General features: G+C 57.0%; 1 protein-coding gene across 4 annotated transcripts; it reads left to right on the plus strand.

Moving 5' to 3' along the window:
• The first annotated feature begins 689 nt into the window (after window positions 1-689).
• Window positions 690-21765, plus strand: UNC13D (unc-13 homolog D). 4 transcript variants are annotated; one of them, XM_049811413.1, is made up of 32 exons: window positions 690-837; window positions 8491-8523; window positions 8796-8903; window positions 9296-9355; window positions 9622-9688; window positions 9772-9949; window positions 10314-10358; window positions 10798-10866; window positions 11065-11134; window positions 11478-11582; window positions 11918-12010; window positions 12269-12372; window positions 12637-12754; window positions 13361-13485; window positions 13758-13848; window positions 14145-14201; window positions 14541-14638; window positions 14866-14917; window positions 15832-15962; window positions 16304-16424; window positions 17016-17159; window positions 17353-17451; window positions 17867-18073; window positions 18248-18316; window positions 18659-18738; window positions 18973-19078; window positions 19153-19224; window positions 19347-19430; window positions 19729-19849; window positions 20444-20567; window positions 20850-21055; window positions 21167-21765. In XM_049811413.1, the coding sequence occupies exons 2-32, from the start codon at window positions 8491-8493 to the stop codon at window positions 21271-21273; spliced, it is 3144 nt and encodes a 1047-aa protein (XP_049667370.1). In that variant the 5' UTR covers window positions 690-837; the 3' UTR covers window positions 21274-21765. The 4 variants fall into 4 exon arrangements, with proteins under 4 accessions (XP_049667370.1, XP_049667368.1, XP_049667367.1 ...); XM_049811411.1 differs by lacking the exon at window positions 690-837 and adding an exon at window positions 2581-2654; XM_049811410.1 differs by lacking the exon at window positions 690-837 and adding an exon at window positions 6131-6335.
• Window positions 21766-22835: the final 1070 nt, after the last annotated feature.

A 22835-nucleotide genomic window follows, 5' to 3' on the forward strand; every position in this document is an offset into this window, starting at 1 on the left:
CTGGGGGGATGTCCTTAGCGCTCATGGGGACCGTGGCCAGTGCCTGCCTGCCCCATGTGTGTGTCTGTCTCTTCCTTCGGGGACCACGAGGACTCCCCGCTGCTCTCTGAGCAGTAGATGGACAAATTGCATCTCTGCCGCGTGATGGACACCGTGATTTATGAGCTAGGGCTTGCAGCACCAGCTCCCTTCGCAAGAACTGCTGGAGGTGGCAGGAGCCGTGGGACGAAGTTTGGACTCAGTTGTTCGTGGAGCAGGGCCAGCCCTTGCCAGTGAGTGCCTCGCGTTGGCCGATGTGGTCACAACACAGGCACCTCCAGCTGTAAACAACTGCCAGGTTGGTATTAGAAGATGGGTTTTTGCTAAGACAGGCTGTGATAAAGAGGTGGTTTCAGGTTTAGAGCTGTACAAGTCAGCCCAAGTGACAAATGTGGGGGTTTTTTGTGGGTTGGTATGAAATGCCGGGACATGCAGGGCAGAGATCTTTATTTTAGGCAGGGGTTCTCTTTGCAGCCATACCAGGTATTACTCACCCGTCTGCTCTCTTGCGTGAGTCAGCTCAAGGAGCTACCATCATGAGACTGAACTGGAAACTGGTATTTCAGCACCCTCCTTGCTCAAGGGCCGTCGCTGTGCCACCGAGAGAGGCCACAACGGGATGTGAAGAGACCCACAAAACGGCAAGCAGGAGTGGAGACTCATACCCGCCAGCGGGGGCTGCTGGATCTCATGCCTCAGGGTGCAAACAGACTGGGATCCCTCTCTGCTGTGTCGTCCTAGCCGCCCATCTGCCATTTCTTACACATTTCCTACAGCCTCCGGATACTGGAGCAAAAGGTATCAGCTTGCACTCCATTTGCGAGCTCAGTTCAGCAGATCCCATCTTTCTAAACCTTTCCTTTCCCTTGCTCTGATTCAGTCTCTCCTCCTCCTCCGTGTACTTTGCTCCGTAAGGGCTGGGCTCTGGCTGGGACACGGTCACTCTCCCTGCAGCGCAGATCGGCTGCAGTGATATTGGTGTTTTGGCGTGTCTGTCTGGGATCCGCGGGTGGAGTTCAGCCCTGCCCTGCTGCCTCGTCCCATGGTCCAAGCGTGCAGCTCTGCAGAGTTTGGTGGGCTCCTCAGGGGGCTTTGGCACACACGGGGGAAAAGATGGTGGTAGAAAAGCCAGGGAGGGACTGTTTTCATGCTGAAGCTGGTCAATAATTTGGCATGTGTGCTCCAAGATAGGCACTAAGGTGCTTAATATGCACCGTGGGGTATGCCTGGTACGCAGGTGTCAGCCCCAAATTTTTCTGCCTTCACAAGCATCTACGCTGGTCCCTGCTCAGCTCACGTGCGTGCTGTAGGTCCTGCTGCTCTGAGCTCAGTGCCCCAAACCAGCAGATGAAATGACCTTGACATTTGTGTCCCCCCCCTTTCCTGTCCCGGCAGTGAGAGCTGCCACTGCCCCGGCCCCGCAGTGAGGGGATGAGAAATCCAGTGGCCGACACTGAATTCATCTTGCCGGGAGAGGGAAGTGGATGAAATATTTGCTGCATACACGTAGCACATGGCAGTGATGGAGAAAACATTTTAAAGCTGTCACGGCGTGCCCCAAGCCAAAATGAATGGCATCTAGGTCAATACATGAAGTTTGTGACCTCCTAAAGGACAAGGCAGGCTGCTGCCCGGGGGGGGGCTGTGCTCTCCCCCTGCCTTGTGCTGCCGTGCAGGGAGCCAGACGCAGCATTTGAGCTGGGATGGTGCCCGGGCAGGTCAGCCCTGTGCTCTGGGTCCCAGGGGGATGGCATGGAAGCAGGGTCAGGGTGGGCAGGACACATCGTGCTTTCGCCTTTGGGACCCAGCCAGCTCCCTGGGGAGCTGGAGCAGGGTCCGGCAGAGCTTTGCATTGCAACGGTGTTTCCTCCAGAGGGGCTGGGTTCTGGCCGGTGAAGCCCCCCCCAAGGGTGACTGGGGGTGCTGACTGCCTCATGGGCAGCGCGGCCGGAGTCATCCTCACACCATGGAGCTGGCAAGTCTCGCGCCCAACCCGTGCTCCTGCCCGGGGCTCCCAGAGGAACTACAGCTTTCACAACCGCCCTGCCCTGTGCGGGTGGCTGGAAGTCTCCTTTGCTCTTCCCAGAAGGATGGGCTTTTCCTTGATGTCCTTCTAAGATATCCGAAATGGGGTGGTGGGGGTGGGGTGCTGTGCGTCTTGCTTTTTGCTAGGTGCATTCAAAGCGCTTGGGAGAGCCTCTGGAAGGAAAGATGTGGGGTTAGGGCAGAAATAACTGGAAGGCCCTGTAGTAGACAAGGAAGGGAACTGACCGACATCCCTCTTGGGTAGGAAATCACTGGTCCCAGAGCACACAGCACCGGCAGGTCCCCGGGGAGATGCCCTGTCCGGGCAGCCCCGAGGAGAGGGAGCAGGATTGTCCCTGATCTTATTTTGAAACCACCTTCCTCTCCTCCGCGCTGTGCTTTTACTGCACGCCTTGCCAAACTCTGGCAGGCACCGCCTGGTTTTGCAGACTCATTGAACCCGCGTTTAAAAGGAGAAGTGAGGGAGGGACATGTTGAAATCAATTTTTTTGACTATTTGCCTGTTTCCAGCTGAGACACTGAGATAAGGGTGAGGGCAGGCTGCGGCTCCAGGATTATCAAGCCAAGAGGTAGGGAGATAAACTGCTGTTAATGCTTGCAGAGGGTCTTTTCATACCAGGTTTTCTTTTAAAGGGAAGATAAGATACACCTTTAAAGAGGGTGATAACGCTTATTCTTTGGAGATATGGTCTGTCAGCAGCACCTATAACCCTGTGCATGAGTGAACTGTGGAATTTATTTATCCTAGGGGCAGCCTGTAACCCCGCAGGGCTATAGCCCTGTAACATGTAAGGAAAAGGGTTTTCCTTTAGGATGAGTTGTTCTTAAAAGGAATGGAGGGGTTCACTCTATATTGTGCATATATATGGTATGTGCCCGTGGGTAGCTATTTTGGGGGGCAGCTTGATGTTGTGGGGAGGGAGGGCTATTTTAGGGAATGCTGACCCACTCCCTTTGGAAATCAAAGTCCTTTTAGTTTTCCTGACTTGGGATGGCTGGGATGTTTTGCAAGGTCCTGGCTAATTGTCTGCAGGTTTGGGGCATGGAGTTTATGGGGTTTGTATCCACTAATCAGAAATCTCTGCTAATTCTGGAGCTGCTTTATAGGTCTTTTCTTATTGTTTTCTGGACGAGGAGTAATTTGAGGTGCAAATACGATGAGATATGTGAGCTCAGTGATTTTTGTCACCGGTATTTTGTGGAGCAGGTGACTGCTAATAAAACCCAGGGGAAAAAAGAATATTTGCTGTTATTGAAACAGGATCACCCAGTAACTCTCCCTTTGCATACACAGAGGCTCAAAACCATGCGAGCCCTGCACAGAGACTGTTTATAAAGCCCATGCTGGCCTCTGATGGGGGATGTGTGCTGCCCACCCTGCCGGGCTGTGCCTGAGCATTTCCAGCCGGAGCTGCAAACCACCCACTAGCAATGCAGTGATCAGCTGGGGAACTTTCAGGGGAAGTGCCTTTTGACAGACGCTTCCACGCTGAAGCTGAACTTTTCCTCTTTAAAGCCTGCAAAACCCCAGGACAGCCACTGGGTCCTGGCTGGAGAACGATTGCCTGGTGTGTAGCAGTATTTATGATTGCACTGGATTTTATTTCTTCAGCGTTACAGGGAGGTAGATCTGAGGATTAACTAAACTCATAGCAGTTGTTCTCTCTGTGCTGGTTGAGGTAAGACACTTTTCCTTGACCCCTGTTATTTTTTGTTGGCAAGAAACAGCAAAAGGTGTGAGCAGCTCAGGGGTGCTGTGTCCGCGTCCTGCCTTTATCTCTGTGGTTGCTCTTTGCTAAGCCAGATTTTGCTTTTGCAATCAAAGCTAAAAGCAAAGATGACAGCAATAATTTTCAAATACCATTGTGCACTTTACATCTCTACTTCCCACTTAGAACATTTTGCAGTGGAGCACAGTGCTGATGTCCCAGATCAATACACAGCATTTGTGTGTGTCAAGGGAGAAGGATGCAGAATAGAAATCAGCTCCTCTGCTGTCCCCCTCCACCAGCAAGGGAGGAGATGCTTTTAAACTGTTTGTTGGCCCAAGGTGAAGCGAATGCTAGGCTGGTCAAAGTCAAGGCTGAGGCTACCAAGGGCTGGGCAAACACCTCCGAGCATCTCTGCCAGCAAAGGGGATGGGAACCCTCACCAGGCTTGGGGGCGACCAGGCGGCTCCATCGCCAAACTGGGGAGCGCAGAGGAAGTGATGCTGAAGCCCAGTTCCTCAGGGCTACTGTGCCGGTACCTGGGGGCAGTTACAAAAGACCCCTCCTGACATAGGAAAGGCAGAAGAGTAACGAGCAGCTTTTTTCAGACCTTAGGGCATGAGGCTGAAAGATGGCTGCGAGAGCAGGGATGGATTTCAGCTTTTTGGTGTCTCGCTGTATCTCTGGATTTTTATTCCGTAGATCAGCTCAGTATCCCCGTGCCCCTGGCAACTTGCTGTGCGTGTGCTGTGCAGCCTCTCATGGCCCCAGTCCTGTGCTGGCTGACCTGGATAAAGAAAACCTGATCCCCACATCGACCCGCTGTCAGTGCCAGCAGCCCTTTTTCCATCTCCTGGTCCCCCAACTTTAGGGAACGTCTTTTGCCAATATAACCTGTCCTTACAGGGTTTCAGGGCAAAGGGAAATTTTGTCTCTCCTAAAGCAGCTAAAACAGTGCAACCTGCCTTAATTAAAGGACTAGATGATTGCAAGGATGAAAGGGGCTGGCTGCCTGCCTCTCCCCTGTCCTCCTACAGGGATGCTGCTGCCAGCATCCTCCTGCAGCTCTTTGCAGCCCTGGTTTGAGCCAGCGTGCTGCAGGTACCTCCATGCTATCGGAGTCACCTCTTTGCAATGCTTCTGTAGTTAAGGGGACAAACTTCCCAGTGCAGTTTTCCATGGTCGCGGTTTCCTGTTCGGATTAAGCAGAAATCCCTGACGGGCTACACAGCAGCACTGAACCTGATGTGGAGCTTCTGCTCCCTGCATTGCATCCGAAGCATCTTCTTTTACGGCTTCCAGGAGTGTCTGGGGGCCAGAAATAGGAAGGCTGGAAAAAACAAAACCCTCTCTCGATGGGGTGTGAAGCATCAGCCGTGGTTGTAGCCCTGCTTCACAGAGCCTGTGGCTCCTCAGCAGCCCCAGCAGTGACATGCAAGTCTTGAGCACGGGCCGATGTCTTTCCCCGGGCTGTGGGTCTGTCTGCTCAGCAGCAAATGCTTACACAGCTCAACAGCCCCTCTGAACCCGAGGCTGCTCTTAGCTGTGCATGTAAGTACGTTAGACATCCAGGAGCAAACCAGCTCTTCCCTTGGCCATCTCCTGCAGCTCTTCCTGATGCTCACTGTGCCTTCCCCCCTCCCATTTGCCACCAGCACAGACGTTTTGATAGGGATCTTCGAGGGGAGGGCACTGCTGCTGGTCTGTGATAGGCAACTGCCTTGCAAGTTGCAATCAGATAAAGTGTTTACAAGAATGAAAGCTGACAGTAAAGCATAAGTTTTTAACACCGTTTCCTGCTGCTTTTTTTTCTCAGTAACCAGCTCTGCCTGGACAGCCTGTTTGGGAAAAAGGCCACGTGCCCTTTCCCATCGCCATCCCTGGCACATGTGCTAACTTCATCAGTTCTCAGCCCAACCTTGTCCAATGTGTCCGAGTGCTGCAGGGATTTCCCACCCTGCAGCTTTTGCACTGGGTTTTAAATCCCTTCCATCCCCTGGGGCTGAAGATGACTTTTGCTTTCTGCAGGGTCCCTGTCTGCACTCACAGGGGATGATGGCTCCCAGATACACATCAGAGCTCAGCTCCTCCATGTTGGCCCCTCCATCCTCCCCACCGCCCCCTTTCCCTGCTGGGCTTTGCCTTCTCAGGACTATTTCTATCCACTCGCGCCCAATTCCTTGTTCATAAATAACAGCAGGGACTGGATGCGCCACTTTTCTTTTGCCCCCATCCCATTTGTGCCACGAAGTCGCCATCGCCGAGGGGCTCCCCGTGCAGGATGGGGTGGTGGGAAGCAGGGCTGGGGCGCCTGCGTCCCCGTGCTGCTCTCGAAGGAGGCCTGTGCGTGTTTCCGCTTGCTAAAATGGCCATGGCGAGATAAGGTCTGTGGTTTCCTTTGAGCATGCGAGTGAGGGGGAGAGGCGGCAGCGGCACACAGAGCTGCAGCCGCTCCCCTGCCCTGAGCTGAGCCTCCCCCCCAACATGGATGCTGCTGGCGAGACCCCCATGGGGACCCTCCCTGGGGAAGAGATCCCCGAGGTACGTGGCCTTGACCCTGGGCGGGGGGCTGGGGAGTGTGTTTGGGGGGGCTGGGGAGCGGGTTTGGGGTGCAATGGCCCCAGGGAGAGGGTCAGGGCGGCTGTGTCCAGGGGACCCCGGGGTGCAGAGCTGGGTGCTGAGGCTGTAAAAGGGGAACGAGAGAAAAGGGATCGAGTCCGTGTCCTGGCCAGGAAGCTTTGCAAGGCGTGGGGGTGGGGATGTGGGGGTACCATACCCGTGCAAATGTGCACCCGAGGGCTGTGTATGGGGTCGGCCGCAGCTCTGTGCAGGCGCCGAGGGTCCCCCCCTTAGCTTGGCTACAGCTTCCCAGTGCCTCCCAGCCCCTCTGGGCTCCGCGCTGCCAGCAGATCCCCCAAAGCCCTGCTCTCGGCCAACCCAACGACCCAGCCCAACTGACTTCCTCTGCAGCGGCCGGACAGACGGCATCCCTCTGTCTGCCCCTGTGGAGATGGGACTCGCAGCTCTGCACGCCTCTGCCCGGCGCTGCTGGGAGCGTGTGGGCATGATTCCCTGTGCTGGACTCTTGGGATAATCTGTCCTGGTGGTGTGTCCCCATCCAGCGACTTGCCCTCCCTCCCACGTATCACTATCTCTGCAGCCAAGCTGCCCTCCCACACTGGCTACGCTGCCCCAGCTAACGGGATGGCAGGGATGCTGGTGGCTGTATCCGGACCTGGATTTAAGCACCGCTCCCGGATTTGAGCTGGGCTCTTGGCGTGGGGATTAGCAGCAGTAAACACATCCTGGTGGCTCAGCTCGGCTATAGCTTAACTGGTCCCGTGCGCATATGGGTGAGCATGAGGGTGGAAGAGTTGAATTTAGTCCAGATGGCCAGGGGATTATGCCAGCCCTAGATTTGCCATAAGCAAATGTTAATGTTCCAGCTTGGGGTCGGGGTTTTTTTACTGTTAGGGGGATCCTAAGGTCATTTTGGGGCCTGGGCTGACCTACAGGTAGAGCTCATCTGTCCACCAGCCCTGGCTGTGCAGGGCGCTGGGGCCATGCTCGGCATACATCCCTTGGCACAGAAAGGACCAAATTAATTTAAAAAAATTTCATTATAATTTTTGGCATCAACCCCTTGCACTCGGAGAGGCTCCAGCACTGGGAGCCATAATGGATGGCACAGGGGTACCCGTCCTCCTCCCTCTGGCTGCATCACCCGGCTTGTGGTGGTGTCAAAGTCACCATCACCCAGCCAGGTTCCGCAGCAGGAACAAGTCTTCAGCCGTGGTGGTGGTTGAATCCAGACTGTGGTTAGAGAAGCAGATGCAGGATGGGCTCAGCCTTGGTGTCAGGGAGGGAAGAGGGCGTGAGGATGGGCTGAGAGCTGGGGTTTGCCAGGGAAAAGGGTATTTTTGGCAGAGGTGATTTGATCTCCCAGCTGGCCCCATGCAGCTCTGGGATGAGTGAGAGCTGACATTTGAGGCAGGGGACAACAGGGGCTGCGTGGGCAGTAGGACTCCCTGGCCAGCCCGGGGCTGAACACCACTGGAGCTGGGCTGTGCTTCATCACGTGGCACTGTTTTAATTTAATTGCCTTTTGGAAAGTAAATGTTATTGCTGGTCATCCTTCAAGTGGGGAATGGACCTTCAGCTCAACAACGAGCAAGGCACAGTTGCAGTGGCGCTTGTTTTTCTTTCTGGCAAGGGGACTCAAGTCACAAATCCCAATGGCTTTTTGACATCTCCTTGCCCATAGCTGTCTTGCCCAGCCTGCAGCTCCTTGCTGCGCTTTGGCTACCTGCCCTCTGCCTTGGCCGCTTTGATCTCCAGCCTGGTCCTGCTGGGCCTGGCCGAGCCAGTGAGAACTCTGTGGGGTGAGAGGTGGGTGGCTGGCTTTTAAAGCCTCTTATGGATCACCCCAAATTGCTGTTGCCATCCTCGCTGCCCCCTCCTCAGTTAACAGGGCTTGGGGGCGAAGCCCCTGTGCTGCCCCACTGGTGGGTGATGGAGGAAATGGTCCCTTGGCCGCAGGGTGTCTGCAGGGTGTCACAGCATCCTTTGGGGTATCCCACCCTGATGGACTGTGGCTGATGCCACCATCCCAGCTGCCCTGCTCTGCCTGGCTGTGGTTTCCTCCTAAAACCACCAAGAGACCTGACGGGAAACCTCTCTGCTTCTCTTTCTCTAGATGGATCTGTCCCACCGGTTCTCCAAGAGAGAGGTATGAGCGCGGCCCCACCGCGGTCTCCCTTGGTGGCACTGGAGGGGCTGGCAGCGCTGCTGGGGCTTGGGGACATGGCTCAGCTCCTGAAGATGCTCCCCAGGGACAGCCAGTGGTGGCCAGACAGGGTTGGATGCTAGTAGGAGGATGGCAGGGAACGGCAGGGAACTTGGGGAGCTGGGTTGGGGAATCATCCCACTCATGCTGGGGGATGCATGGAGCAAGTCCCCACTGGCCTGGCCCCGTGCGAGGTGTTGGCGCTCCCCCTGCAGCTGGCCCTGCTCTATGAGGAGGTCCTCTACACCATCCTGCACCGCCTGGGCAAGCCCGAGCAGCACCACGTCGCGGACGCCCAGGAACTCTATGCCTATGTGCAAAAGGTGGGTCCCCACCTCCCTGATGAGGTCCTCAAAACCTGTTCCCTGAGACATCCATCCTCCCAGCTAAAGGGGATGGTGGGGGGCACTCAGAGGGAGGTTTTGACAAGCACCTTAAAAGATGTAGCAGCAGTATCCAGCTGGAGGGCTGGGACAGCTTATGGCTGGGAAATATTAGCCTTAGGGATAAATATTTATCTTAAGCTCAGGATGGTGGGAAGAAGGCTCTCCCTCAAGAGCTTTCAGCTCATCCCCAGCCCTTCTGCTGGGATCTTTGCTCCTATCCTCTCCCCTTGAGCTGCAGTTGGCTCCCAGGGAGCGGAGGGAAGTCCCTGGCTGCTCTCCAGCCACCATTAACAGGGCAGCATCCATTACCGGCCCTGATATCTACACAGGCTTTTGGCATGGATGCGGAGGAGCACAGCGTCATCATGCAGCAGGTCAAGGAACTGGAGGTACGCAGTGAGATGGTGTCCTCCCAGTATGCTGCGGCCCAGGGGAGGGTCCCCACATCGGGGTGGTGCTGGGGGGCTGCAGTGCCTCTCGGCCCCCGTGTTCGGGCTTTGGGGTACGGGGTGCGCTGGGCTGTGCTGGGGGAGTCACCCAGGAGCTGTTTGCTGTCCTGAGCGGCAGCTGATGGTGTGATCCTGCTCGAGCCCCATCCTTCCTCGCAGGGTTGGTGATCCCCCCGCATTAATCATTATTTCTTTCATTCTTCCAGAGCCCAATTTTCTGCCTGAAAGCAACTGTGAAGGAAGCCAAGGGGATTTTGGGTAAAGACGTCAGCGGTAAGTGGAGATGGGTGGGTGTCCCATCGGAAAAGGGACAGCCGCTGCTCTCGACAGGGATTTGCATGCTTCTGCCCTCGCAGGGTTCAGTGACCCATACTGCCTGCTGGGCATTGAGGCCAAAAGCCAGGAACCGGCCCACCCTGACCACAAAAAGCGGATGAAGGCTGTGGTCAAAGACCTCATCCCTGAAGACCAGATCCATCGCACACAAGTCATAAACCAGACCCTCAGCCCGGTGTGGGACGAGACATTTATCCTGTAATATACCACCCCTTGGCTTTGCTCACTGGGGGGCTGGAGGGGTTGCCCAGGGCTCTTGGGGGTGGGTGGGGGGTTTCACCACTTGCCCCAAGCGGGAGCTGGGGCTCTGCCAGGGCAATGCCTGCTGGGGATTGCCAGGCTTCAGGTCTGACCCCTGCAGCAGGTCCAGGGAAGTGAAAAACAAAAGCGTGGCAAAAATCCTTCCGTCAGGGCTCTCCCACCACTTCGCCAGGCTGTGCGGGGTGGTTTGGGGTCTCCCCCAGGGAGGAGCCTCCTGCTTGTAATCCCCAGCCGTCCTGCCTGCTTGCTGCTGGTCCCTTGGATGCTGCACGAGTAACGGCATCCCGCTTGTGCCTTGCAGGGAGTTTGAAGACACGGAGACGGCCAGCTTCCACCTGGACATGTGGTGAGCGGCAGCATCCCCAGCCAGCGACCCTGACCCCTGGCCCTGAGCAGGGTCTTGCCTCCCAGGAGGCTCCCTGGGGTGGTCCTTCAACCTGCACACTTTAAAAAGCCCCAGAAACCAGCTGGGAACCCCTTTCTCCCCATCACTTTCTGGTGGAGCAGTGCACAGTGCAGGATAACAACCAGTGTGTGCAGAGACCCCAAGCTGGCTTTGCCCAGGCAGGGCTGATCCTGAGCCCTGATGTTATTTATGGAAAGAAGGCATGTGCTTGCAGATGTTGGCTGGACAGCTGGTTTTGGGGGTGGCCTCAGTCCTGACACATTCCCCCACCTCAGCACCTTCCCTTTTCTGCTGTCACTGCAACTCCCTGAACTGTTTTGCAATTGCCTGAATTTCTTCCTTTCCCCGCCATGGTGGGTTTTGCTGCCTGCCCTTGCAGGGACTCGGACACGGTGGAGTCGGTGCGGCACAAGCTGGGGGAGCTGACGGACCTCCATGGCCTCAAACGGTTGGTGCTGGCATGGCCTTAACGGCTGCTGAGGAAAGAGGGTTTGGAAAATGCTTATTTGTCTGCTGGATTTTAAAAAGTACCTTTGGAAGGAGGGAGGGAAGGCAGCATGTCTGCATCACCCTTCTTTGCCTCAACCACAGCTGGATCATGGTTGCAGGAAACCTTTAGACCCCTTCCTTCGTTCATGCCTTTCAGGATCTTTAAAGATGCTCGCAAAGACAAAGGGCAGGATGATTTCCTGGGGAACGTGGTCCTTCGTCTGAAGGTGAGCGCTGTGATGCATCCCCTCCTCCAAGTTGTCTCCCCAGGCACCAGTTAAACCTCACAGGGTCTGGGCAGGATCCCAGTCCCGTGGCAGTACTGAGCTCACCCAGGATCCCAGCTCAGAGCTGCAAAATGATGCTAGGTCCCTCAGTTCGGTGGCAGGTGCCCCAGTCACTCACAACACACTCACTCAGTGATTATACATCTTTTATTTTTAATCCAATACTAGAGTTACCCAACACAGCACCTTCCTGCCCCATTAACACAGTGGGACCTGGTCCCTCTGTGGCATCCTTCCCCCGGGAAGGCTGCCTGGACCTTCACCCTTGTCTCTGTGGGTTCAGGACCTGCACTGCTGGGATGACCAGTGGTACCAGCTGGAGCCACGGACGGAGACGTACCCCAACCGGGGACAGTGTCACCTGCAGTTCCTGCTGACTCACAAGAAGGTAGGAGAGGATGGGGAAGGGGATCCCTTTCCATTGCCTTGGCAGGATGGGACAGCTGCCTGTCCCCTGGGGCCTAATTTGGGGTCACGGATCCCTGCCCCAAGACCAGAGGTGCCAGCACCAGGGTTTGTGTGTGCTGGAAACCAGCTCGACCCTCCCCTGAGCTCCATGCCAGCATGGGAGCCTTGACCCTGGTGCACCTGCCCCCCTTGGCTCAGCTTCAAATGGAGCTCTCTGGCCCCATGCTTTTTGGGTTCCTGTGTTCCCACTCTGACTGCATCCCTATGTGTTCAGGCGAGTTATGGTTATTCCTTCTATGCCTTGTCTTTTTTCAGAGGGCCACCACGAGCAGCCGGACACAGCCGAGCTACACTGTCCATCGTCACCTCCTGCAGCAGCTGGTGTCCTATGAGATCCTTCAGCACCAGGTACCGAGGAGAAGAAGCGGTTCTCCAGCAGCTGGGCTGGGGTGAGGGCTTCCTTCGGAGCCCACCATGCCTGACGTTGCTGCAGTGTGATGGAGAGGAGGGTTATGATGATGCCTGCCTGTGCCTGGCATCCTTATGGGGCACCCGTTCCTCCCGTGGTCCTGCAAACACATCCCCTGCCTCCCTCAGTGCCTGTTCCCCTCCTTGCTCAGCCCAGCTTGCTCCAGGACACCTCACCCTCCTTTTGCATCCTTGCAGGCTGGCAGCATTGCCTGGGATGGGGAGCTGAGCAAGCATGCCAGCACCGTGCTGTACCTGCACGCCACGCAGAAGGATCTCTCTGACTTCCACCAGGTCATGGCGTGAGTACCCCACACCTGGGGAGCCACGATACAGCATCGGGGGGGGGGGGGGGTGTCAAGGGCCCCGACACCTTCCCTGGGGGCCATCTGACCGCAGCCGGTCTCTCCCATGAGCTCAGCGTGGCTGGTATTGCCCCCAGCCCCATGAGACCTGGGTCCTGCCCCTGCAATCCCAGCTGTAGCCGTGGCTGGGGGAGCCCCACTCTGGCCGCGGGTGACCCCCCAGGCCCCAGGGACTCAGCCCAGCCTCTGTCTCCTCCCCAGGCAGTGGCTGGCGTACAGCAAGCTCTACCAGAGCCTTGAGTTCAACAGCAACTGCCTGCTCCACCAGATCACCAGCATCGAGTACCAGTGGGTGCAGGAGCGCCTGAGGCCAGAGCAGGTGAGGGGGCTCTGGCACCACAAGGAGGGCAGAGATTGGGGAAACATGTCCCATGCATCCAACCCCGAGCCTCTCATCCTGGCTCCTGGGGCCGTTTCCCTCGCTGTGTTCCAGGAAGGGCAGGAGCCTGTGGGGTACAGGGGTGCCAGGGTAGCTGGAGGGCATTTCTGGGGAGAACCAGCCATGGAGACCAGGGCAACCCATGGGTGAGGGAGCCCTTTTGCCCTGGGGATTTTGTTCCCCTCTCTGCGCAGAAGCCCTTACCCTTTGCACCAACATCCCCCTCCATTACTGCCATCAAGTCAATCACAACCCCTGCAAAACTTAAATATGACCCAATTCTTACTTCTCCCAACCTGTTTTCCTAGGGCATCCCAGCACCCTGCTGAGACTCTGAATTTTTCATGCATAGCAATGAGATTTAAGTGCAGAGCTCAGTTCAGCCCCTCGGGCAAGAAGTTACCCAAGGCATCACGGGCTTTTCCTACCCTCAGAGCAGGCTAGAAAGGAACGGGAACCACCAGCTCCCTTCGCCACAGTGCTGCGGTCCTGCCGGCATCTCTGTCTGCCGCTGAGGGCAGCATGTGTTTCCCTCCTTCTCCCCAGAAAGCAGAGCTGGCTGAGTCCTTCCAGTCCTTGCTGACTTATGGGGTCTCCCTCATCCGGAGGTACCGCATCATTTTCCCCCTCTCTGTCCCGAGGTCCACAGAGAGGCTCCAGTCCCTGCTCCGGTGAGTTGAGCACTGGTGCCAGCTGTGCCTGGGGTCGTATGGCTTGGGCACCGTGATGGACAAGCCTGTAAGCTTGAGCAAAAACTTGCGTGAGCCTTTTCTGCCCCTTTCTAGGCTGCTGTGACACTTGTTCTGTCCCATCCCTCGTCCTGGGCTCCCCATGGGGCATGTTGTTGGGAGGGGAAGGTCTGTTTGGGTAGGGTCTCTGGGGGGGGAGGTGGTTGTTTCTGACGGGCTGGTGCTGGGTTTCACTCAAGGTTCTTGTTCTGCAGGGTCCTGGTCCAGATGTGCAAAATGAAAGCTTTCCGTGAGCTGTGCACGCTCAGCCCCAACCTCCCCCAGATGGTTTCCTCGGCGCTGAAGGTAGTGGGACCAGGGCTCTCACCCTCCCCAGCCCCAGGGAGGTGGGACCCTGCGGGTCTCCCTTCCCCTCCATCCCCTGCCCAGTGCCCGCACCTCAGCAAAGCCACGTGGACCACTGTGGCTGGGGGTGGGGGAAATACCTGCCCCTCTTCAACCTGGTGGTCCCAGCCTGTGGTTCCCACCACATGGAGCTGGGTCCCGGCCACAGCCAGGGGACAGTGAGAGCGAAGCAGGTGACAGAGCTGGCCCTGCTCCTCCTGCTTCCCTGCCATCACACCAGGACTCCTCTCTTGCAGTCAGGCACAACGGAGTGGTTTCACATGAAGAGGCAGCACCTCAAACCCATGGTGAAGGTCAGTTCCCACCTCTGCCTCACTGACATTATAAGCAATTTGCTGGGCTTGGGGGTGGGATGCCCGGAGGGGATGGGAAGATAAGGCTGAGATGAGGCTTCTCCAGTTTTCTGATACCGTCAAGGCATTTGGGTTTCTAGCTTAAAATACCATGAGCCATATTACCTGCAGCTGCCAAGGTGCGTTGAAGCTTAAGGCCTTGGTGCAATGCTCAGGAGAACAGGAGGTGGTGGTCCCCAGCCCAGACATGCAATCAATAGGAATAAATCAGATCAGAATGGATCCCGGGTCATCTCAAAATCATTGAGCATCCAAAACAAGCTGTTCCTTCCTTTGCAGAGCATGGAGGAGAATGGCAAAGCCTTGTCCAGACTCCTCCTGGAGGTGGTAGGAGATCTCCAGCAGTGCCAGAAAATCTGGAATAAATTTTTCATCAAGTAGGTTTCGGAGCTTCATCGCCCCTCATCCACCTTCCCTAGGGTCAAGAGCAACAGGGCACTTTGATGCCTCATTCCTTGGCTCTTGGACTCCTCAGATAGTATCTGTGGTCCCATCTCTGTCTCTTAGAGCTGTACTGTTCTCACCCTTATGGCAAGGGCATGGCCTGGGAGGGTTTGCTGGGCTGGGGCTGGCAGGCTCCTGACTGCCCGGTTCTCTCTTGCAGCACCTTGAAGTTGAATCTCTTCTCCATCGCCTACCTGGAGCTGGAGAGCCTGGTGAGCAAATCTGTGCTGCTCTGCACTCATGGGACTAAGGTCTAAAGCCAGGCTGAGGTTTTTCACCATGCTTTAGGTGGCGACTGCTTGTTGCAAGCCTGGAAAGGGAGCAAGCCAGGGAAACTCTCCATCTTTCCCTGCATGCCCATCAAGTGACTATCATCTGCTTACTTAGAATCATAGAATTATTTAGGTTGGAAAAGACCTTTAAGATCATCGAGTCCAACCGTTAACCTCACACTGCCAAGTCCACCACAAAACCATGTCCCTAAGTGCCACATCAACACATCTTTTAAATACCTCCAGGGATGGTCACTGAACCACTTCCCTGGGCAGCCTGTGCCAATGCTTGATAACTGTTTCAGTGAAGAAATTTTTCCTAATATCCAATCTAAACCTCCCCTGGCACAACTGGAGGCCATTTCCTTTTGTCCTATCGTCTGTTACTCAGGAGAAGAGACTGACCCCCCACCTCGCTACAACCTCCTTTCAGGTAGTTGTAGAGAGCGATAAGGTCTCCCTTCTGCCTCCTTTTCTCCAGACTAAACAACCCCAGTTCCCTCAGCCACTTCTCATAAGACTTGTGCTCTAGACCCCTCACCAGCTTTGTTCCTCTTCTCTGGACACGCTCCAGCACCTCAATGTCTGTCTTGTAGTGAGGGTCCCAAAACTGAACACAGGACTCGAGGTGCGGCCTCACCAGTGCCGAGTACAGGGGAACGATCACTGCCCTAGTCCTGCTGGCCACACGATTTCTGATACAATCCGATGAATCTTCTGAAATGCCACCCAAAAGGAAGAGGAGTCCCCTGAGCTCACCCTCACCACACAGCTCCAGAGAGCCCCTAGCAGACCAAACCTTCGCGGCCGGACCCTCACTAACAGTTGTCCCCCCTTCCCTTGCTCACTGCCAGGTCGCAGAGCATGTCCAGGAGCAGTTGCGCGAGGTTGACAGCAGCATGTCCAAGCCCACGGCCGAGAGCCTTTTCCAGCTCTACATGAACCTGCAGGAGCTCTATCAGATGAAGGACTTCCTCCCAAAAAGGTATCCAACTCAGAGAGAGGAGAGATGCCAAAGCAAGGGAATGAGCAGTTAATGGAGAGGAACTCTAAATCCTTCCCATTCACCTACATCACTAATTACACACAAGGCAAACCAGGCTGTTGGTGTCTGGTGTCAATGTGAGCATCTCCAAAAGGCTTTCAGGCTTGTTTCTGAGTGGGGTTGATGGAGACCTCAACTTCCAGACAAGGGGACGTTTCTCCTTAGCACGGTGCTATGTGCTGCCTCCACCTCGGGGCAGTTTCTTGTATGTGAGAGCAAGGAGGGGGGATGGCCCCAGGCCATTGCTGTGCAGCTGGAGAAGCTGGTGCCTTCATCCACAGGGATGAACCTCTGGCTCTGAGCAATTTCCACCAGTGGTTCAAGGAAGCTGTGCCCCAGTGGCTGCAGAAGGCCTACACCATCGCGCTGGAGAGAGCACAGAGAGCCATCCAGATGGACCAGGTAACGTGGGGAGAACATTTCCCTCCGTCCTTTGAGGACACTCCAGCTCCCTTCATGCCTTGCTGCTGTGCCTGGCTCACAGCATTGAGACCAACATGTAGGTGCCACTTGGAGCCCAGGAGTGGGCTGGTTCCTGTCCCAAATGCGTAACAAAGGATGTGGTCTCCTGGACTGGTTGATCCCACCCTGGCCCCACACCGCATCCCCGTGCCCCTTCCCTCACTGCTCCCTGGCAGCTAGAGCAAGTTGATGAACCTGCATTTTGGCCATGCTGTGAGCATCCCCTTCACTTCTGACCTTTAGGAAGAGGGGAGGGAAGGCAGCCATGGGGCTGCGGGCTCCTTGCCCTGCTCTTCAGTGTGATCCAGCAATGCTGGGTTGGAGTATGATGGAGGACAGCCTGATGCAGGGAGCTCAGGCTGCTCCATCCATCCTCATCTCCTCCACTCTCCAAAGTGACTGGGTGATGACACTGGGATATATGGAGCTGATGATGGGCCAGAGAGCTCCAAAGTAAAGGAGCAGCTCTCCTGCATGGGATGGCTTCTTTCCATACAAGCTAAGTTGCGTTTACTTTCTCTGCCCTCTCAGCTGACGCCCTTTGGGGAGCACAACAAGCACAGCACATCCACCGTTGACCTGTCCACCTGCTACGCCCAGATCGTGAAGACCTGGCAGCAGCTCAACTGGCCGGACCCTGAGGAAGCCTTCATGATCATGGTGAAGCTCGTGGAGGTATGTACACTGGCCCCTGCCAGCAGATGCCATGCTCATGGGCATCAGCAGCCAGAGTTTCCTCTCCTGCTCTTGGAGATGTGTCTCCATCAATGGGGCCAGTGTCCCACACCGATGTGGCGGGGTCCCCTGGCCCTCTGGTGGTCCCCATGTTGCCCAGCTCAGGCCCGTTGGCTTCTTCTCTATCCTGCAGGACATGTGCAAAATCGCCCTGATGTACTGCCGGCTCATCAAGGAGAGGGCTGAGGCTCTGTCGCTGAGTGAGCAAAACGAGGGTGAAGCGGCCAACAGGGTTGGTATCGGGGCAGGGTCCACTGCCTAGGGAGAAGCAGGATTTGGCCATGGTTTTGGGCTAGAGAGGGAGACAAGCTGCTGAACACCCAGCTGACGTCCCCGGTTTGGGTTTCATGGGGATCAGCTGGCCCCTGATATCCATAATCCTGGAAAATCAAGAGGGAAATGGTGTAAGCAGGGGGAGCAGGATGGGGATGGAGATGGAGGCGGGGTTAGGGTGGGGATGGGGATTGGGTTGGGGATGGGGATGAGGATGGGGCTGGGGACGGGGACGGGGATGAAGATGGGGACGGGGACCGGGGTGGGGACGGGAATGGGGATGGAGATGGGGATGAGGATGGGGATAGGGAGGGAACCAGCAGGGGATGCACCAGGGAGTGTGGGACACCCTGTAGCAGACACACCTCCTGCAGCTCTGCATCGTGGTGAACAACATCAAGCAGCTGCGGCTGCTGATCCTGAAGCTGCCATCACAGCTGGACTGGGCGCATCTGGAGCAGCGCACGGGGGCTGTCATCGACCGGCAGCAGATCCAGAACACGCTGCACAACCAGCTCGATAGCACTGTCTCCTGCCTGGACCATGAGGTCCAGGATGTGGTGCAAGCCCTGGCCACCAAGGTGACCACCTGCCACTGACCCTTTTGCCCCTCGCCTGGCCTAAAGCGGGGAGGTTTCACCTAAGGGGACCTGGAGTCCATAGTGCTCCTGGGATGGAGACAAGGTGGACCTGGGCATGAAGAAGCTGGTGCAGAGGGCAAATGCTAACGCCTCCATGTATTTCTCCCTCGGCAGCTGGAAAAAGGCATTGCCAGACACATCCAGGAGCTCTCGTTTTCTAACAACACCCGCGAGCCGGAGGACGTAAGTACCTGGCGTGGTCTGTTCCGTCCCATTTTTTCGGGCAGTTGTGAATAACCCTTGCCTACTTGGTGGAGGCCCCCATGACCCTTCCCCACCTCTCCGTGCCCCATGCCTGGGGCATGGGACACACCAGCAATGGGGCCTAGACCTCCATACGCTTCATTTGATGCCAGTGTCGGCAGCAGGACCAGACTAGGCACAGCCTGCCTACATCCTTGCTGTGGGGAGGAGCCCCTCTGGACCCCCTCCTGCTCTGCTAGCTCTGGCCAGCAGCTCTGCCTCTCTCCCTGCTGGTTAGAGCCCCCCTGTGCCCTCCCCAATGCCCCTCTCCTCTCGCTGCAGTCCATCATCCCACTCATGAAGTTCCTGGAGTCAGAGCTGCAGTATCTCAACGAGCATCTGGTTCAGGAGAACTTCAAAAGGTAAGCGGGGCGCTGGGGATGCATGGCGGATGCCAGCAGCGTCACCGTCCCTCAGCAGGAGTGTCCCCCCAGCCCCATGGGGCTTGGGGACTTCCCACTTTGGGGCTGGCTGCTCAGCCCAGTGGGATGAGCTGGTTCCCTCTGGGGCTTTGCAAAGCCCCTCGGCCGAGGACCGAAGCCCCCAGCCCACTCCCCTGGACACCCGCTCACAGCCTTCCTCCCTCACCCCCGCAGCCTTCTCGCTCTTCTCTGGCATCACACCTTGGCCGTGCTGTCGGCAGCCACGGCGCAGCAGGTCCCCTCGGCTCAGCACTACAAGAAGCTGCATTGTGCCCTGAAGGTACCGGTGGGGGACAGGGGGTCCCCAGCAGGGATGGGTGTTTGGATGCCAGCTAACAGCATCCTTCTCCCCAGAGCCTGGAGCTGTGCTTCCATGCCGAGGGCTGTGGGCTGCCGCTGGAGACCCTCCACACTGCAGCCTTCCTGGTACGGGGTACTGGGGATGGGGAGGGTTCCCAAGGGTTTTCTTTGGGTGCTCTCCAGGGAGGGCAGCCCCAGGCTGTGGACACATCCGTGTGCTTGACCATCACCTCTCGTCCTCCCCGCAGTCGCTGGACACCCACCTGGCCCTCTGCTCCGCCACCAGCCGCAAACTCATCCAGAAATACTTCAGCAACAGGATCCAGCAGCAGGTAGGAGTGAGGATGGTGCCCCCAGCCCCTTCCCACATCCCACCCTTGCACACATGAGGCTGCCTGGCGCAGCCTGCCTGTGGAAATGTGGGATTTCCCCACCACCCTCCCAGTCCTGGGGCTGTTGGGGCTGGTTTTGCCCCAGTGCTGGGCAGGAGGGTGTTCAGTTGCATCCCAGAGGATGTCCATCACCCCCCCGGTACCCCAAAATGCCTGCTCAGCCTCCACCAAACCCTGGGCATCCCCTCCACAAGCATGCCAAAAGGCAGCACCCTTATTCTTGTATCCCACCGCTCAGCTGGACACCAGCTCGGAGAAGTACGGGGCTGTGACAATCAAAGCGCTGTACCGCCCTTCGGAGCAGAAACTCCGCGTGGAAGTGCTCAACGCCGTCAACCTCATTCCGTTGGACTCCAACGGTGGGTGTGGGTAGGCCGGGGAGACCCACTGCCCTGGGATCCCCTGTCCTCATTCCCTGATATGCTCCTGGGTAGAAGAGATGCTGGCAGTGCTTGGAGTAATGGGACTCTGTCTTGATTTGCTTTTGCATTCAAAGAGGTGGATTTGGGGAAGAAGCAGGAATTATTGTTCTGGTCCAGGGTGGTCCAGTGGGATGCGGCAGGCAGGACACTGTGCCTACATCCCGCTGCCTTCAGTTTGTGGCACAAGCCAGCAGCCAGGGCCGGTGGCTTTTTTCTGTCGTGCGATGGCTCAGACAAAAAAAAAAAAAAAAAAAAAATGCCAACGTGACAAGGGACAGTGTGTCGGGCTGGCTGTCATTTGGGGAGGTCTCCAGGAGAGGTCACTCCTCTTGCAGCCACCAGTGGCCGATCGATGTGTGGGCAGGGTTGGGGATGTTCCTGCACCCTCCCAGGAGCGTGGGGTGGGGTGGGCTGGGTGGTGGTGGTGAGGGTGCCCTGACACCCCCCCCAGCCAGCCCAGTGTGTCCAGCCACCCCGGCTGGCCGGGGCAGAGGGGACGGTGGGATGGGGCTGATGTCTGCACCCCACCAGGCTCGAGTGACCCCTTCGTCCAGCTCACCCTGGAGCCCCGGCACGAGTTCCCCGAGGTGGTGGCCCGGACCACCCAGTGCAAGAGGAACGAGCTGCACCCCCTCTTTGATGAAGCCTTTGACTTGTACGTAAGGGCTGACACCCACCGGGACCCCCCCAGTCCCCCGTGCTTCAACTGAGCCCCTGCTATGGGGCTGTTGCTCTGGGATCTGGGTCCTGCCCTGGGATTTCACCCCCTGCACCCCACTGGGGGGTCAGCTGTGGGGTCCCACGGTGGGAACTGGGGGGGATTGGCTTCCCACGGAGCATCACCCTGGGGAAGCCTGTTTGGTCCCTGGAGGGAAGGTTGAATTTCGGGACAGAGGGGTTGGGATGTGATGTTGCCTGCATCCCGTCCCCCTTGCAGCTTGATCCCCCCCGAAAAGTGCCGGCAGGAGGGGGCCTGCCTGCTGCTGACCGTCTTCGACTACGATACGCTGGGGGCCAATGACCTGGAGGGCGAAGCCTTCTTCCCCCTCTGCCACCTACCTGGCCTCGATGCTGATGAGGACCAGGCTGATGTGGGACGGGTGCCCCAGACCCGCCTGCCCCTCATCCACCCCAAACCCACCGGTACGTGGTGCCACGGCTGGGCTGAGTCTTGCCGAGCCCCCACCAGCCCTGTGGCCTGGGGAGGGGGCTGCGGTGAATGTCTCCCACCATCACTCCCCTCCTCTCTGGCAGGAGACGAGATCCTTAGGCTACTGGAGTCCAGGAAGGGGGACAAAGAGGCTCAGGCCTTCGTTAAGCTCCGCAAACAACGAGCCAAGCAGTCCAAGGAGACGCAGTGAGGGAGACAGAGGAAGAAGGTCCTGAAATGAGGGGCTCTGGACAGTGGGACCCCAGGATTTTTGTCAGTGCTGCAGCCAGAGCTGTCAGCAGGGACCCAAGGGATAGAGGGGGTCCCTGTGGCCGCCGCCACCTCCCAGCGCCCATCTCACCCCCACCTTTGGGTAGCAATGCTCCCATGAGGCTGGGGAGGGTGGGCACATGATATTTCAGGGGCTTTCTTTGCCTGTCTGGACTGACAACACTACACGGGGGGATGTGAAAGTGTGTGGCTGTCCCTGTCCGTCCCCCATTAGCTTGTCACTGCCGCATCTCCGGGCCACGTCCCCAACCATCCCGTCTGCAGCACTGCATCAGGGCGATGCAAACACATCGTCATTTATTTGGGGTGGGGACAATCCATGGCCAAACCTGCCTCTTTTTTTTTTTTTTTTTTCTTTTTTCTTTTTCTTGTGGATAAGCCTCTTATTTTAAATTAAAAGCACTAAAGCTGATGCGTGGGCTGAGTGTGTGCAGGGAGTGCTTTGGGGCAATGGCCCTGTGCCAGGAGCAGCTGTGGCAGCAGCGCGGTGCGGTGGGACAAGGCATTTGGGGAATGGTGGGGGCTGCCCCTCTTGATGGGTTTAAGGCAGGAAGGGGCAGCCAGCTGCAGGATTCCAGCGGGGAGGTGATGCCACACGAGTGATTTTGTCCAAGTTTCCCACTGGAAACAGGATGGGGAGCTGGGATGGTGAGGAGCCTTGCACCACTGGCAAAGAGCTGTACCGGCACTGAGAGGCAGCTGGGTCCCTCACCCAGGGACTGGCAGCACCAGTTCGGCAGTGGCTGGCACTGGCCGCTGCTTTTTCCTCCCTTCCCAGCCTTGGCTGGTCCCTGAAGGCAGCGGAGTCTTTGGCGAGAGCTTGGCTGGGCTGAATTAGCCAGGCTGTTTTCCTCTGCAGGGAATCGGGTAGCATCGTTTTTGAGTTATACGCTATTGCAAAATATCACCTACACCGAGGTCTAAATCAAACAGCTGGGAAAGCTGCCGCAGCCCAGCGGTGCTGGAGGCAGGTGGGGCTGAGCACGCAGCACGGCCGGTGCCCGTCAACCTGCCGATGGAGACGGGTTTTGGCCTGTGAAAGAGCCTGACAAGACAAACATAAGGCCCAGGTCTGGCTCAGGCACTGCAAAAGGCTTTTAGGACAGGCAGTGCGTGGTGATTCGAGGATAAAAAAAGGGCCCCAGGCAGACATGTGTGTCCTCAGGGCTGCATGGTGCTGGGTGAGAGGGGACGGGAGCAGGAGCCATCCTTGCCCAGCCTGGCATTGCCAGCTCCGGGCCTGGCACACCCCTGTGCAGCCAGTCAGGTTTTTGTTTTTTTGTTTGGTTGTGGTTTTTTTTTTTTTCCTTTTTAAAAATGTGCATAGCTCTTGTGTTTTTGTATTTTACAACGGATCCTATCGACCTCAGGGTGCCCACTGGAACTGAGGGAGCCTGGGCGCTTGCTGGATTCTGGGCAGCAATAAACAGCATTGCAGACCCGTCAGCCAAACCACACGGCACTTTGGGCTGCCCAGAGCCC

The sequence above is a fragment of the Accipiter gentilis genome, chromosome 10 (assembly GCF_929443795.1).
Source record: "Accipiter gentilis chromosome 10, bAccGen1.1, whole genome shotgun sequence".
Lineage (NCBI taxonomy): Eukaryota > Metazoa > Chordata > Aves > Accipitriformes > Accipitridae > Astur > Astur gentilis.